Source organism: Nothoprocta perdicaria, unplaced genomic scaffold (genome assembly GCF_003342845.1).
Source record: "Nothoprocta perdicaria isolate Ctin4 unplaced genomic scaffold, notPer1 scaffold_3, whole genome shotgun sequence".
Taxonomy (NCBI): domain Eukaryota; kingdom Metazoa; phylum Chordata; class Aves; order Tinamiformes; family Tinamidae; genus Nothoprocta; species Nothoprocta perdicaria.
In genome coordinates, this window is record NW_020455532.1 from 8,856,395 (window position 1) to 8,870,713 (window position 14,319).

The following is a 14,319-nucleotide window of genomic DNA, read 5'->3' on the forward strand; positions in this document are numbered from 1 at the left end:
GAGCTGCTGCTGAGCCCGCTGCCCGCGGGCGGCATCGCCGCCACCTTCCAGTTCCGCACGCGCTGGGACGCGGCGCCCGGTAGGGGCGGGGCGAGGCCGTGACGTAGCGCGCAGCGCGGGTGGCGGCGTGAGGGGGCGGGGCTTGGCGCGATGACGTGCGCGCGCGGCACGTGCTCGCGTGGGGACAGAGCGACAACCTACGTGCGAGGGGGAGTGACTGTTGTCATGACGTGAACAGGGCGGGGCTTGGGGTGGCGATGCCATCTGGGCAGGCCCTGTTGAGACTATGGGATGGGTGTAGTGACGTCAGCAGGGGTGGGGCCAGCTGGTGACGTCAGATGGGGATGCAGGGTGCCATGACTTCAGCAACACAGGGCACATGTGACAGTGTGGCTGAGGTCAGGGGGAGGGTGCTGTGATGCCATCAGCAAGGCAGGGCAGGCATGATGACATCAGCTGCGCCACAATGACGTCAGCAGCGGCACGATGACATAACCCGTGGCACCCCAGTCTCTCACTACAGGCTCTTCCCCAAGGCGCTGGGGCAGCTGGTGGCGGCGCGGGGCGTGCGGGAGCTGCACCTCGCGCTCACGCAGGGCTTCTGGCGCACGCGCATCTGGGGGCAGCCGCCGCTGCAGGCGCCCGCYGGCGCCGAGCTCTGGGTCTGGTTCCAGGACACCGTGGCAGAGTAGGTACCGCGCAGCTCTGGGAGTGGGCGCGGGCTGGGAGCGCGTGGGAACGGGCCCGGCGCGGCGGGAGCTGCGGATGTTTCCCCCGAGCTGCCCAACGGGGCCCTGCTTGATCCGCACTGGTCCTGGCCCGCAAGGCCAAGAGCGGCTCTGTGCCACGGGAAGGGGCCGGATGCTGCGCTGCCGGATAAAGCTGCATTCAGGAGTGGAACAAAGGCCTTCGCACCCGGGCGGCACAAGCCGCTCGCTGTGGCTGTATTATGAGAGTTTCAATTGAGCTCTCATCCCTGACTCACTTCCTCAGACCCCCTTCCAGCGGCCGTTGCCCCCTGCCCGTGTGTGTTTCCTGCAGTTCAGCCAGTGGCCCCGGCTGCATTTGCAGAGCTCCCTGGCACTGACAGCAGCCCCATTTGTGGGGTTGCCGCTTGGCTCGAGCATTAAGAGCAGCGCTCAAGCCTTGCCGCTGCTTTGTCTCCACAAATGCTGTCCCCACATGCTCCACATCGCCTCCCACATGGCCCTGCTTCCCAAGCCTGTCCCAGACCCCGCCTGGAGGAAGCCCTGCTGGTCCACTGACTGCAATAAGTGGAGCAAGACCAAAGCTTGAAGCCACGACTGTCACAGCAGAGAAGAACACCCGTGCTCCCAAGCAGGGCCCATCCTTGTACCTATTTGGTGTGCTAGGGTATCACCCTAAGTTGGTTGCCACAGTCTGACATCTGTTGGTGCCAGGCTCATGCTCAAAGCTGTTTCATGGTGAGGTTTCATGGTCCTTTCATTGCAGCTTCATCCCATGATCCTGCTCACCAAGACAGTCACTTCCCAGTCCCCCACCTCTCAGGCCTTAGAATAAAATACTAGGGAAGCTGGAGAGCAAGTGACAACAAGCACCGCCCACAGGAGCTGTGATCTCCTTGCAGCTCCCTGACTCCAGTGTGGCCACCCCCACGTTTATCGTTACTGACCTGAGAATTGCTATTCAGAGGGTCAGAACTGCTGCGTCACTCGCGGTGTCTTTTGTTGCACAGTGTGGACAAAGCCTGGAAGGAGCTAAGTAACATCCTTTCAGGGATATTCTGTGCTTCTCTGAACTTCATCGACTCCACCAACAGCGTTACTCCAACAGCGTCCTTCAAGCCCCTGGGCTTGGCCAATGGTGAGACAGAGCAGTGCTCCTCGAGGGGCTGGCTTTGCTGCATGACACTGATCTGGCAAGGATTCTTGGTCTGTTTGTTTTCTCTGGAGCCACTTGTCAGTGCGACGAGATGTCCCTAGAAGGAGAAAACCTGACCCCAGAACAAGTACTAGGGGGGCTTCCTTGCTAGCTGCCTCTGTGGAGGGGTGGGAGATTCATTGTACTTGTTCTGCCCTCTCCATTGGCTAATTTTGCTGTCGGGGGTCAGTTAATGCCAGCTGCAGTATTAGGTATCAGGTCGCGTGTGCATGTTTGCTGCCAACTGAACTCCCACATTAACTTCCTTGTGGAAGCGTTTCCTCTCTCTGCTCATGAGGCTTAGATATGAAGAGAGGAACCCACAAGCGGTACATGCTTCACGGCCCTCAACTCTCTGAAAGGCATTTTACAACACCTGGTGAAGACTGGAGTATTTAAAGGTCTTTTTATATATGTATATATATATATCTGCTAGGAGATAGGCACTACCTGTTCACTCCAAAGCTCTCTAAACAGAGCGAGGCTCCATTCTTCACTAAGTTCAGGACATTCCAGGCAGGTTCAGTGGGTGGTTTGCCCTGGGGACACTGGAGGATGATGCAGGTCTCCTTCTGCTCTCCTGCCCTGGCAGTGTCAGCCCTTTAACTCTCCACTTCTGTGCTCAGGGACGGATCACCGGCTGCTGCGCTATGCCGTCCTGCCGCGGGAGGTCGTCTGCACGGAAAACCTTACGCCTTGGAAGAAGCTGCTACCATGTGGCTCTAAGGTGAGGGCAAGTCCTGCTGCCTTGTTGGGTCGCTCAGTATGGAGTCAGGTTCCCCACTGCAACCAAATGTCGTTTAGTGGAGGCCGCGGGAGGGTCCTGTCCTCTCGGCAGGGACGGAGAGCGGCCTGTGGAGTGAAATGTTTCCTTCCCTTCCGCAGGCGGGTCTTGCCGTGCTGCTCAAGGCTGAGCGCTTGTTCCACAGCAGCTACCACTCGCAGGCCGTGCACATCCGCCCCATCTGCAGGGTAAGCGCGCGGCTCCCTCCCGTGCCTGGTCCTCGCCCCAGGACCTGCGATCAGAGTTGCTTTCACTCAGCCTGGCACGGTTCCTGATGCTTTTGAAAATGAAACAGAGGCTGTAAATTAGGTCAGTATTCCTAGTGCCGAGTCCCTGGCCCATTTAACACAGTCCAAGAGAAAACCAGAAGCCTCCCTGCTGTGACAGCAAGGTGTCATGCTGTGCTGCCCAGTGATGGGTTCAGTTTTAACAGAGGTGTTGTCCTGCTGCTCTAGCCTTGTCCTGACGGGACTCGGACACTCCCACTGCTGCCCTGTGCCTGCGGTAGGTGCAATCAGAGCAGTCCCTTGATCTCCCCTGCAGGATGCCTCCTGTCAGGCCGTTTCCTGGGAGCTCAGGCAGACCCTCACTGTGGTCTTTGAGAACTTTTCTGGCACCCAAGGAAAAAAAGGTGAGCTGGCCCTGCTGCGCCGTGGTCCCCATGTCCCGGAGCTCACTTCACCTGGCCTGATGCTCACTTTGTCTCCTGCAGACTGGTCCCTCTTTAAGATGTTCTCCCGTACGATCACTGAAGCATGTCCTCTGGCATCGCAGAGCAAGATCTACGTGGACACCTCTGTTAAGGACAAGGTAACGCTGTGAATGAGAGAATCCACTCTCTCTGTTCAGCTGCTCCTTGGGACTCTGGAGCAATTTTATCTGTGCCCAGACTGGGAGACCTCCCTGATCTAATGAAGGGATGTGACTACAGTTATTTTATTGCTCCAAGCAAACCTCTCCGAAGTGCTCAGGTTTAGTGCGGTGATGTTAGCAAGAGTGCAGAGGAGGCCAGTGGGTAGTAGAGCTCAGGGTTAACCACTTCTTAAACAGGCACTGCCCAGCTCTTCCTACAAGGGGGATTTTTCCTTGCATGGTCCATTTCTTTCTCAGGAAAAGGAGTTGGTAGAAGTGACCCCTTCTCCAACATCTCTACATGAAGCGATTGTCCAGGGAGAGAAGAGAACTTATGCAGTCTATGACCTGCTGAGTCCCTCACTCTTCAATACATCTCGCAGCCTCAATGTGCAGCTGAAGATGACATGGCCCCAGGACAGCTGTAAGTCACCGGAACTTTATTCCACCTGCACCTTTGTGGAGGGCTCTACATGCCAGCTTGTGCAGGAGATAGTTGGATTGCTTGGGCCTTGGRGAAGAAGGCAGTTCTTGCTGGGGAGGAGGACTGTAACAGGCAGAAGGCTGTCCTGCCTTGTCCTCTTTCACCTCAGCTGGTGTGGGCTTCTGCCTAGGGAAAGTGCTGGGGTTTTTTTGGCACTAGGCTGATGCCTGGCAGAGCTACAGTTGGCATCAGCTCCTGACTCCTGTTTGCTTTTCTCTTTTGCAGTGGAGCTGTCGACACCAGTACTCCATGCTCACCGTTAYGTGAGCGGATACGGGCTGCAGACCGGCAAAATCAGCACTCTCATCTACAACACTCACCCGTACCGGGCGTTCCCCGTGATCCTGCTGGAGACTGTGCCGTGGTATCTGCGGCTCTACGTGCACACTCTGACCATCATCACTAAGGGCAAAGAGAACAAGCCAAGTAAGCAGCCCTTCCCGGGAACACGTGCCATCCGATTACTTTGGCGCAAGCGGCTCATTCCAGAGATGATTAAGTTCCTCCCTGGTATCCCAGGGATGACTGTGAAACTGGACATGATAGTAGAGCTAGTATAAGAAAAACAATTTTCAGTTCAGCACTTGCAACTGCTGGGGCTGAAGAGAATCAATTTTAAAAGGGCAAAATGGACAATGTTCCATAATCCAGCGAGGCTCTAAAAGTCAGCTGACTTCTTTACATTTCAAGGAACCTCAATTCCACACTGATTATTTAATCTGGTTTTGCATTTGTGCTTCTTGCCACAAACCGTCGACTTTCTTGGGTCATGAGCTATTTAGACCTAGCTATTAAGGCCAGATTTAACTTTCACTCACACTTCTTGCTACGCATGCACCTTTTCTCACAAAAAAAMCACTTCTTGCAGGACAGTGGAAGCAAGATTATTCACCCAGTAGGAAGTCTCTAGGCAATCTGAAACTGGGCAAGGTTCCCTTGCTGTCTCAGACACTTGTCTTTGGGGTTAGGTTATATCCACTACCAGCCGGCTCAGGACCGGAGACGGCCTCACCTATTGGAAATGCTGATCCAGCTTCCAGCCAACTCCGTCACCAAGATCACCATCCAGTTTGAGCGGGCTTTGCTGAAGTGGACCGAGTACCCACCTGACCCTAATCATGGCTTTTACGTGAGGTAAAGACCTCAACATGAGCCAGAGTTCTTGCCTCCTTCTGGGCCTTGTACAGAATTTGTTGCCCAGGAATCTGGGAATGGGGACATTTCCCACTGTTTCTTTGCTGGCAGGACTGACACTAACGATGACTTTTGCCTCCTTAGCTCATCCGTACTGAGTGCCCTGGTGCCCAGTGTCATTGCAATGAAGGAGTTGGATATGGAGCAGAGCCCTCTCTTCACCTCGCTGTGAGTATGCCCTTCTCCTGGGGTWTCCTGCAGGGCGCACGAGTGGGCTGCAGCAGCCATCCTGCCTGGGCTTTGCCAGCCTGCAGAGACACTGGGGAGCGGCTGGAGGATGTTCAGCCAGGGGCTCTCACAAGGGGCGCTGCTAGTTCTGGCACAGCCACGTGCCTGAGCTGCCTTCCTCCTGCAAAGTCCTGGCTTTTTTCGCAGCACTGGCAGCCTCTCCTGCAGCTCTCCAAGATGATCCAAGGTCCAGGACTGGGCCTGACCTCCGAGAGGGTGGAAGCCCCTCCAGAGGTTCATGTAGCTCCAAGCTGACCAGCACTAAGCAGGGTCTTGGGCAGGCTGACGCTCCCCTTCCTGCCCCCAGGTTCCCGTCCTCTGATGGCTCTAGCTACTTCGTGCGCCTCTACACCGAGCCGCTGCTCGTGAACCTGCCAACGCCGGACTTCAGCATGCCCTACAATGTCATCTGCCTGACCTGCACCGTGGTGGCCGTGTGCTACGGCTCCTTCTACAACCTGCTGACCAGGACGCTTCATGTGGAAGAACCAAGCAAGGGGGGGCTGGCCAAGCGGCTGGCCAACGTCATCCGCAAATTGAGGGGGGTGCCACCCCTCTGAGAGAGGGCCCGTCRGCTAACACAGAGCACGGGGCAAGAGCCCAAGGGCTCGCAGGGGAGGCCAAGGGAGCAAAATGCTTCCTCTCCCCTTTGCTGCTCCATTTTGCTGCCTGCATCACTTCTGGGGGTCTCGGCAAGCTAGAGATCATTCCCAGTTAAGCAGCTGCTGGGGAAACTCATCTAAGACCTTTGACTACTGAATTGCATGTATGTGGCATTAGAAAAGGTGCAAGACTGCTCTTCTGGAGAGGGGTAATTTATGTGAGGGGAATAACGTTAAAAATAAACTCGGCTGTTTTGTACATCTGTGCTGCTCCTTGCTGGGTTTGCTTCCTTGGCTCTGCAGAGGCAGCTTCTCTGCCATCACAGCCACTTTCCACACTCCACCTGAGGACTGACAGTCAGCACTAAACCATCGTGTCCATGCTGGAAGCCTTTTTGGTGTGTCTGTTAACCAGCCTGCAGGCATAAGGGCCTGCCACCTCCAAGAACATCCATGCAGAGCTGCCCCRTAAGACCTGGTAGGCTGCTAAGGCTGTGGAGACCCATCCAAGTCAGCTGCAGAGGCGACAGAGAAGCACGAGGGGGAAGGAATACGATTGCAGGGCAGAGAGATGGTTTCAGCTGCTCTCTCCTCTTGCCCTTAAGCATCATGAGTCTCAGTGGCCTCATATTGGCCACYTCCAGGGATAGGGGTACCCCTCATSCAGCCTTCACCATGCTCAATCCACTCCACAAATTAACTGTTCTACAGACTACCTGCCCRATGCCTAATCCCTACCAAGGGCTTACTTCCCTTCTCGACAAGCTCTGCTTGCTTTTGCGGCACGCTGGAAGCTCTCCCGCCGCTCGCCCCTCGGCTGCRGCACCAGGACCTACCTCCGCTGTCCCGCACACGGCCGGCACCCGCGCCCCGGGCCGAGAGGGGCGCGAGGAGGGCAGGGCAGCCCAACACCCCGCAAGCTGCGGCCCTTGGTGCCGAGGGGAGCCAGGAGCAGCGGGCAACGACCCCTCCTGCAGCCCGGGGTCTCATGCAATGGACAACCGGGCGGGCAGCTCCAGTTAAGCGCCAATTAAAGCCGCAATTAAAGCCGCAATTAAAGCCGCAATTAAGGCTGCGCAGGCGTCGCTCGCTCCGAGGCGGGAATCGCCTCAGCGCAGCGGCCCCGCCCACCCCTCCGCGAGCCCCGCGCATGCGCAGTGCGCCCCTCCCGGGCTGCCCGCGCCGCGCCTGAGGCGAGCGGCGCCCCCCGCTGCCCCGGAGCCGCCGCCACGAGCGGGCCCGCGGCGGAGCTGGTGCGGGCCGCGAGCGGGGCCGCGAGTTGCGCGGGTTGCGCGGGCAGGCGGCGGCGGCGGCGCGGCCGCGGCGGCGCCATGGCGGGGGCCGCGGCGGGGCGGGCGGCCCAGGGCGGCGCGGCGGGCTCCGCTGAGCGCCGCGGCCTCCCCTTTGTCCCCGCGGGCCGCAGCCCCGCGATGGCGGCGTGAGTAGGGGCCGGGGGCGGGAGGGAGGGAGGGAGGGGGCCGTTACCGGCACCGCGGCGCCCAGGCAGCAACGGAGAGTCATGGCGTGTCGGTGGGGACGCGTGGGACGGGCCTGGCAGCCCCGGTGTGTGGCAGATCAGAGGGGAACGGAGATGGCGGCGATGAGCGAATGCCTATAAATATAAACAGGGTGGCCCCGGAGCACGGGTGCCCGCAGCCGCTCCTGCCGTGGCGCCGGCGCTTGGGCCTTGCCGGGAGCCCCGCGCTCCCGGGCGCTTGTGGAGGCAGCGGGTGCCCAGTCCCTGCGCCATCCGAACGCCAAAGGCGGGGAGCGGCCGCGAAAGCGGCGAAAAGCACCCTTCAGCAGAGACCCTGCGCTAGAAATCGCCCTAAAACGGGACTTGGTTGCTCCCAGTTGTCTCTGGCACGGGGAGCAGGGATGCTTCGTAACCCCGAGCCTCGGTTGTGGAGGGTTTGCGGCTCTTCTGGAAGAAGTTTGCAGTTATACAGCGCCGTTTCTGAACGTACATCGGTGTTCCGGCGTGTAGACTGGGCTTCTCAAAGGAGGCGACAACGGTTTGGCCAAACATTGAAGCCTCACTTTTTCCATATGAGTCACAGTGACAGATATATCCCCCCAAAAGTGACAGAGAAGACAGTAACAAGGGGCAGGACGAGGAAATAAAACAACCCAGAGAACTTAAGTCCCAGATATTGCCCATGTCTTCAAAAGTTGGAGCAGTTGTGGTTCTTGCTGGCTTAGTTGAGCTCCTTAAACTTATCATTTGATAACTCTTCTTTTAGGCAAYGCTTTCAATACTGTGGTTTTTTTAGTGGCTGTTTTAGATGCTATGTGGTATTTCAGAATTGGTTTTAAATACATTGTGACAAGCCAGGGTGACAGAGAGCACTGCCCACACACACAACATACTTATGTGGCTGTGACTTAACGTTTTTAAGCAAATTATTCTGTAGGTGAAGCTTATAGAAAAGAAACCCAGTGCAAGACTTACTGASTGAGACTTAGTCTAAACATATGTGAAACTTGGGAGAGTTCTGTGTAAAACTACTGTGACTCTTAATTCCCAAGTAGAAGCTCAGTTTTTGGATAAGAGGGAGATAGGCATCAGACCCTCACCCGCCCAAAAACAAACCAGAATCCTGTCAGTTGCTCAGTTTTGTGCTGCAGGCCTTGCAGCTGCCTGGCACTGTCTGTGTACCATGTGCTGGAAAAGTTGCCTTCCTTTTGGAAGCTACCTGTTTTAACAGCTTCTCTGGTAAGCTCTACACAAGCTTCTCTCTAAATAGCTCTGCTTAGTGAAAGCAGCTGATTATTCTCTCCTGCTGGTATAAATGCCCCATTATAGAGCTGAGAAAGGTATAGAGTTGGTGTTGGCTTATTAGTGTATATAATACATATGAATGGCATATGAACATCTGCCAGTCTCTTAGTGGCTGAGCTGGGTTGTGATATGCCAAGGAATAGTTTGCTAGGTCCCCACATGCATTTATTCTAAAATCTGGATAGTCTGTTATAAAACCCTGCTCATCTGAGCTGCACTGCTCGCTTTGCCCTGTCCTAAATGACAAGGTTTTGCTTCCCTGTGTGGGAACGCTGTGCCAGGATACAGGGTGGGATTTGAAAGTCCTTCCCATATCCAGTAGGACACGCTGGTTTGGAGGCTCTTGAAAGGGAGGAGGGATGATGACAAATGGAAAGACTGAGCACAGTGAAAGCTGATTAATAAGGATGGGGAGGAGTGTTGGTGATTGCTTAGTAAAGAGGCACACAGGGAACCTCTGGAGATGTCCCTTGGTCTGCGGGAAGCAGCAGGGAAGAGATTCCAGCAGAACCTTGGGAGATGAGAGGGAATCTGAGCTGACTGACAGCAGGGAGAGCAGCAGGGGCAGCACGGGCTCTGCAGCTGCAGGGTTTGAAGCAACTCAAGTGGCTCTCRTGGCTGTGCAGGAGTGAGGAGGCAGCGCTGGTGGGATGAACAGGAGCTGTCTGGTAAACACGAGTCGCTGCCAAGTCAGATGACTGAGCAGGAGGACTCGAGCGCTCCGAGGAAAGCAGGACACCCAAGTTAGCTGGGGAGGTGAATCAGGCTCGAGGAGAACAAGAGCGACAGGTTGAGGGAAGGCAGGATGCAGTTGTGAAACAAGAAGCCAGTGGGAGGACTGTTGGTGACAGCTAATTATTCTAGGGCAGGGTAATCTTTTGCTTGGATCAGGAGGAGGGAACAGAGAAAACAAGGAAGGAATTTCTTACTTGCAGATTTCCCCTTCAGACTGTTGCTTTAGAATCAAGGCAGGCTGAATGTTATGGCCTCAAGAAGAGTCGACTGATCCTGGACACTAAGGAAATCAAATATTTTTTTCTGTTTAGCAAAGAACTGATAGTAGAAACGTTAATCTCACTGTAGGAGGCCTAAGTAGAGTTAGAATCAACAGCTTGGAAAGAGAACTCGGTCTTGTTGCCAGCTGTATAGAGGACTCGCCTGGGAAGAGCTAGGAAAACTGCACATTTTATAGTGGAAAGTCCCTCAAGGAAGATAGAGCAGCGAAAGTCTTGAATACTGGACATGTTATCTACTATCTGTTATCAGGTAGAGTGGGCAGGAGTTTCACAACCTCTAGCTGGTTCATAAGGTGCATATGTTAACAGCAAGGGGCCACCAGTCTACCAGTTGGAAGAAGTTTAAGAGACTTACAAATTGAAGGAATATCCTAGTTAAAATGATCAGTGTTAAATAGTTCTTTGTTCTACGGAGCGGTTGTATCGATCGCTACAAGCAACTGGCTGTTCCAGGAAATGTCAATATTTACAAACAGATAACTTGCTCTGAGACCAATTTGATATTTGTAGGAGGTGTGGAGCTAATGCTGGCACGCTTAGAACCAGGTCAGTGTTGTGGCATTATCTCTTAAGCCTCTGCAGGGACGAGGAAGCCGGACTGTCTTGTTAAATGCAGCTATGTCATGAGTTATAATTACCTAAACTGCAGGGGTTTGGAGGCTGCATGTGCCCTTGTTACAGCTATGGTCCTAAAGGATTCTTGAGCCTAAAGGATTCTCTATTTGTGCAAGGAGCACAAGGCTGGAAACAGCTTGAGAAGAACTGGCTTGTTTCTTTACCCAGGGGACAGAAGCCCTGCTRCAGTTGTCTCCAGGCACTGAAGACCAGCTTCAAAAATGAGTGACCCAGAGACTGCAATGTATCTTGCAGTGCAAGTCAGGCTGAAAGGGTCTCGGGAGGATTCTGGCAAAAATATTGGCACTTATACAATGATTTTTACTGCATAGTGTTTGAGGCAGGTGAGACAGAAAGACAATACGAACCTCAGAGGGAACACTTTAGGAAAAGACTTCGGAACACTTATTCAAGATAGTTTTGTTGCATTTCAAACATTCTGATCTTTGCCTAAGCAGGATATGCAGTAAAGGGCTGAAAGGTAAGGGTTTAATTAGCTGACTCGTGAGACCTTTGTTGCTTACTCACCTCACTGAATATTTCCCTTGSGGGGAAAAGAAAGAGTTACCAAATACTTGCAAGTTACTTTTACTCCAGAATTCTCCAGGTGGTTTACAAAGGCTAGCAGACATCCATTGCTATGAAGTAAGTAATCATCATTCCCCATTTACAAATGGGAAAACTCGACCTTAAAGGTGTGAGTGACCTGCATAAAACAGGATTAACTTGCGAGTTGTATTCCTTGACTTCCCTGTAGGCATAGTGCACATAAACCAGCTTCCTGCCTGCTCCCTTGGCTGCCTCTTTGCAGCTTAGTTTTACTAATTGAACCCCAGCTGTCCTCTCTGCTGGAGAGCCTTCTCTTGCCGGAGAGCCCGTGTGCTTTCCCCAAATACCCTTAATCTGTTTGCCCTGGTGGAGATTTTGGCCTCCGTTCTTTGAAAAGGGATCAAAAGCAATAAAATCTATCCCACCTCTGAGAGCACAGAGGATGGAAACAGGCTTCCTGCTTCCGACACGCTTGGTACCTACGAGCTTTAGGACTCGTGCCTGACCTCCGTGCTGTTTGGAAGAGAGCTGCATGTGGTTTTTTCTTGGCTTCTCCCTKCGATCCCTCCTTCCCTCTCCCTCAGCCAGGAAATCTGCTGCCAGCAGGAGCCCAAGGAATGCGCTTGTTTGTTTATGTTCTCACTTCTTCATCCCACTAACCTTCCCACCCCCCTCTCCTAATCCTGACAGCCTCAGCTCAGCCCTTCATCCTCCTGACAGCAGACTACTCACTTAAGTGTTTTCTGATAATAGGATTGCAGGGGGGAAATATATATATATATATATATATATATGTGTACACACACAGTTCTGGCCAGGACCTGCTTGCTCAAGGGAAGCCAGGGCATTTTGCAAGGCTCTTGGATCTGTCCTCATGCCCCTGTTTCCATGCCTTGCCTGTCTGATGCTTCCTACAATGCCAGTGCCTGTCACCACAGAGTGCTACAGAATTCCAGGGAAGAATTCCCTTCCCAAGCATTGCCCCAGGTGATTTTTGCCTTTTTGGGGTAGTAAGCTAGGAACCTGGACATTAAACTCCTTTCTTCTGCCCCCTTTCAACAGTTCTGGCTCTATAAAAGCAAGGTTTGTGATGTTACTGCTTTTAATCCTTCAGAAATTCTTCAAGCATTTCAGCTGCTTTGAGCCCCACAGACACCTAGGTCACATTTTCTGGACCTGCCATCAGCTGCTTTGCCTGATAAGAGAAGCTCCTAAAGGGCACCATTTCTAGAGTATTCTAATAATCCATGTGAGGAAATCCTGTGTTTACAGTACTTAAAAAAATTGCCGTTTTCAGACAGCCCCCCCCCTTTGCTCCATTCACATACTTTGTCTTATCTGACTTTAGCCGATTGGCAGGGATTAGAGATCCCTTAAGCAGGGCCTGTCCTTCCCTTTGTTTTGCAGCCAGGCCCCATCAGGGCTTTCCTACTTGGTTATATGTAGCTCCAACTGTGATCCCAGAGGGATTTTTCCACAGGGCAAGCTGGAAAACCTTATAACAGGCAGACTGTGGGGTGGAAACAGTCCCTAGGCTTAACTAAGACTGTGGCTAGTGTGACCAAGTATCAAACCTAAATTCTTCCAACCTTTCTTGCCTTCCATTTCTTCCTTCCAGCACTGCCAGGTTCATCCCTGTCAGTTCTAATTATATCATTGCTGCTGCAACTTGCTTTCCTTTAACATAGTGCATACCAGAAAAAGGGGAAACAACAGAAAGAGTCTGACAACTTTGAGCCCGAGTAGAAAGAGCTCCTGAGGATGCTCCTGTGTGTGAGCAATGGCCAGGGCTGTAGCTGAAGTGGTTCAAAAGCARCTTCCACCAGCTGAGCCAGAAACTTCAGCACGGGGTGGGGGTTAAAGCATCAACTCACCAAGCGTGGGGTGGRCGAAGCCGCTGTGAATCTTCTCGCTGTTCCTCCAACAGTCTGACCTTGTTCCCCTCTCCACAGGGCAGCCTGAAGGGCAACGGCTGGAGCCTGTTTGGGAGCCGCCGCGGGCCCCCGGAGCCGGCCACCATGTACTGCCTGCAGTGGCTGCTGCCCGTCCTGCTCATCCCCAAGCCCCTCAACCCGGCCTTGTGGTTCAGTCACTCGATGTTCATGGGCTTCTACCTGCTCAGTTTCCTCCTGGAGCGGAAGCCTTGCACRATCTGTGCCTTGGTCTTCCTGGCAGCCTTATTCCTCATCTGCTACAGCTGCTGGGGGAACTGCTTCTTGTACCACTGCACAGGGTCCCAGCTGCCGGAATCAGCTCACGATCCCAGCATAGTAGGCACCTAGAACCCAACAATCCCCCAGTCTGCTGACAGCTCTGGTTTGGCTTTTWAAAAAGGGGGGCTAGGGAGGAGGGAGGGGTGTTCAGCCTGTTCCCTCTAAGGTGTGTGTGGACTAGAAGGGTAAATTCCTCACCAGCCCTCCCACTCTGCCTGTGAATTCCGACTCGTTTACTGTGTGAACTCTGGCAGTGCCACCGAAAGGAAACACATCTTTTTTTTCCTTCCCATATCACTGGGAACRGACACCAGCCCTCCCAGCTGAGCACCAGTGGAGGAAGGAGCTGTTGCCTCTGCCCGACTGTTGCATGGTGGAGTTGTGTGTCACTCACCTGTCTGCATCAGGCCACGGTGGCCTAACTTAGGCCTAACTTAGGGCTCTCAGCCTGCTGATTCTGCTCAAGTAAACAAGATTCTCACCATCTTTCTGCGCGTGGGGAGCCAGCCCCAAGATCAAGGGAAGGTTCAACAGCTGACAGATGCACTTGGCCAAAAGCTGCTGGAGCCAGAGGCGGTTGAGTCGTCATCTCCTGCTCTTCCTGCCAAAGAGGTGTGTGCTGCACAAGTGCTTTCTGAACTCCTCCTGCTGCCAGGTCACAGCCTGAAAACCTCAGTTATGTTGCTGCTTTTACAGAGACTCACGCAGTGGAGATGTCCTCTTCCCCTTCTAGATTTCTAGGCTTCACTGACTGTTGGGACGAAGAACAGTTACGGTGCAAGATGTGGGGTTTCCAAAGCCGCTCTATAAACCTCACCCTGAAAAGTTCATACTAGCTCCAAAGGCCAGGTKTGAGTAGAGAGGATCCCAAGATGGAGCAGGCCTTGAGGCGAGAAATGACTTGGGCCATTTTCAGTGACGAAAAGGGCAGCAGAAGTTGCTGGTGCTACAGAATGGAGGAGGGCAGAGGTGGGAGGTGCTCAGGGTCTCCTGCTTGCCCTGGCAGGAGGCCCTCAGGACACCTGGTGCTGGGCAGCAGCTCCGAGGCGCTGCGCAGAGCTCGGCTTCGTAGCAGGGAGCAGCAGGAACGGCTCTTGT

General features: G+C 53.9%; 2 protein-coding genes across 2 annotated transcripts in view; both read left to right on the forward strand.

Annotated features, from left to right (window-relative positions):
- Positions 1-6,297, forward strand: part of PIGT (phosphatidylinositol glycan anchor biosynthesis class T) — a 6,857-nt gene extending 560 nt beyond the window's left edge. The window contains exons 2-13 of the mRNA XM_026042033.1: positions 4-79; positions 511-688; positions 1,718-1,845; positions 2,529-2,629; positions 2,788-2,874; positions 3,230-3,317; positions 3,399-3,496; positions 3,797-3,962; positions 4,248-4,448; positions 4,991-5,156; positions 5,301-5,384; positions 5,752-6,297. Of these exons, the coding sequence (XP_025897818.1) occupies positions 4-79; positions 511-688; positions 1,718-1,845; positions 2,529-2,629; positions 2,788-2,874; positions 3,230-3,317; positions 3,399-3,496; positions 3,797-3,962; positions 4,248-4,448; positions 4,991-5,156; positions 5,301-5,384; positions 5,752-6,004 (1,626 nt within the window). The 3' untranslated portion in view covers positions 6,005-6,297. The remainder of the gene's footprint in view (positions 1-3; positions 80-510; positions 689-1,717; positions 1,846-2,528; positions 2,630-2,787; positions 2,875-3,229; positions 3,318-3,398; positions 3,497-3,796; positions 3,963-4,247; positions 4,449-4,990; positions 5,157-5,300; positions 5,385-5,751) is intronic.
- A 6,677-nt stretch (positions 6,298-12,974) lies between these two features.
- BLCAP (BLCAP, apoptosis inducing factor) lies at positions 12,975-14,037 on the forward strand. The gene has a single exon (XM_026042249.1). The coding sequence runs from the start codon at positions 13,027-13,029 to the stop codon at positions 13,288-13,290; it is 264 nt and encodes an 87-aa protein (XP_025898034.1). The 5' UTR covers positions 12,975-13,026; the 3' UTR covers positions 13,291-14,037.
- Positions 14,038-14,319: the final 282 nt, after the last annotated feature.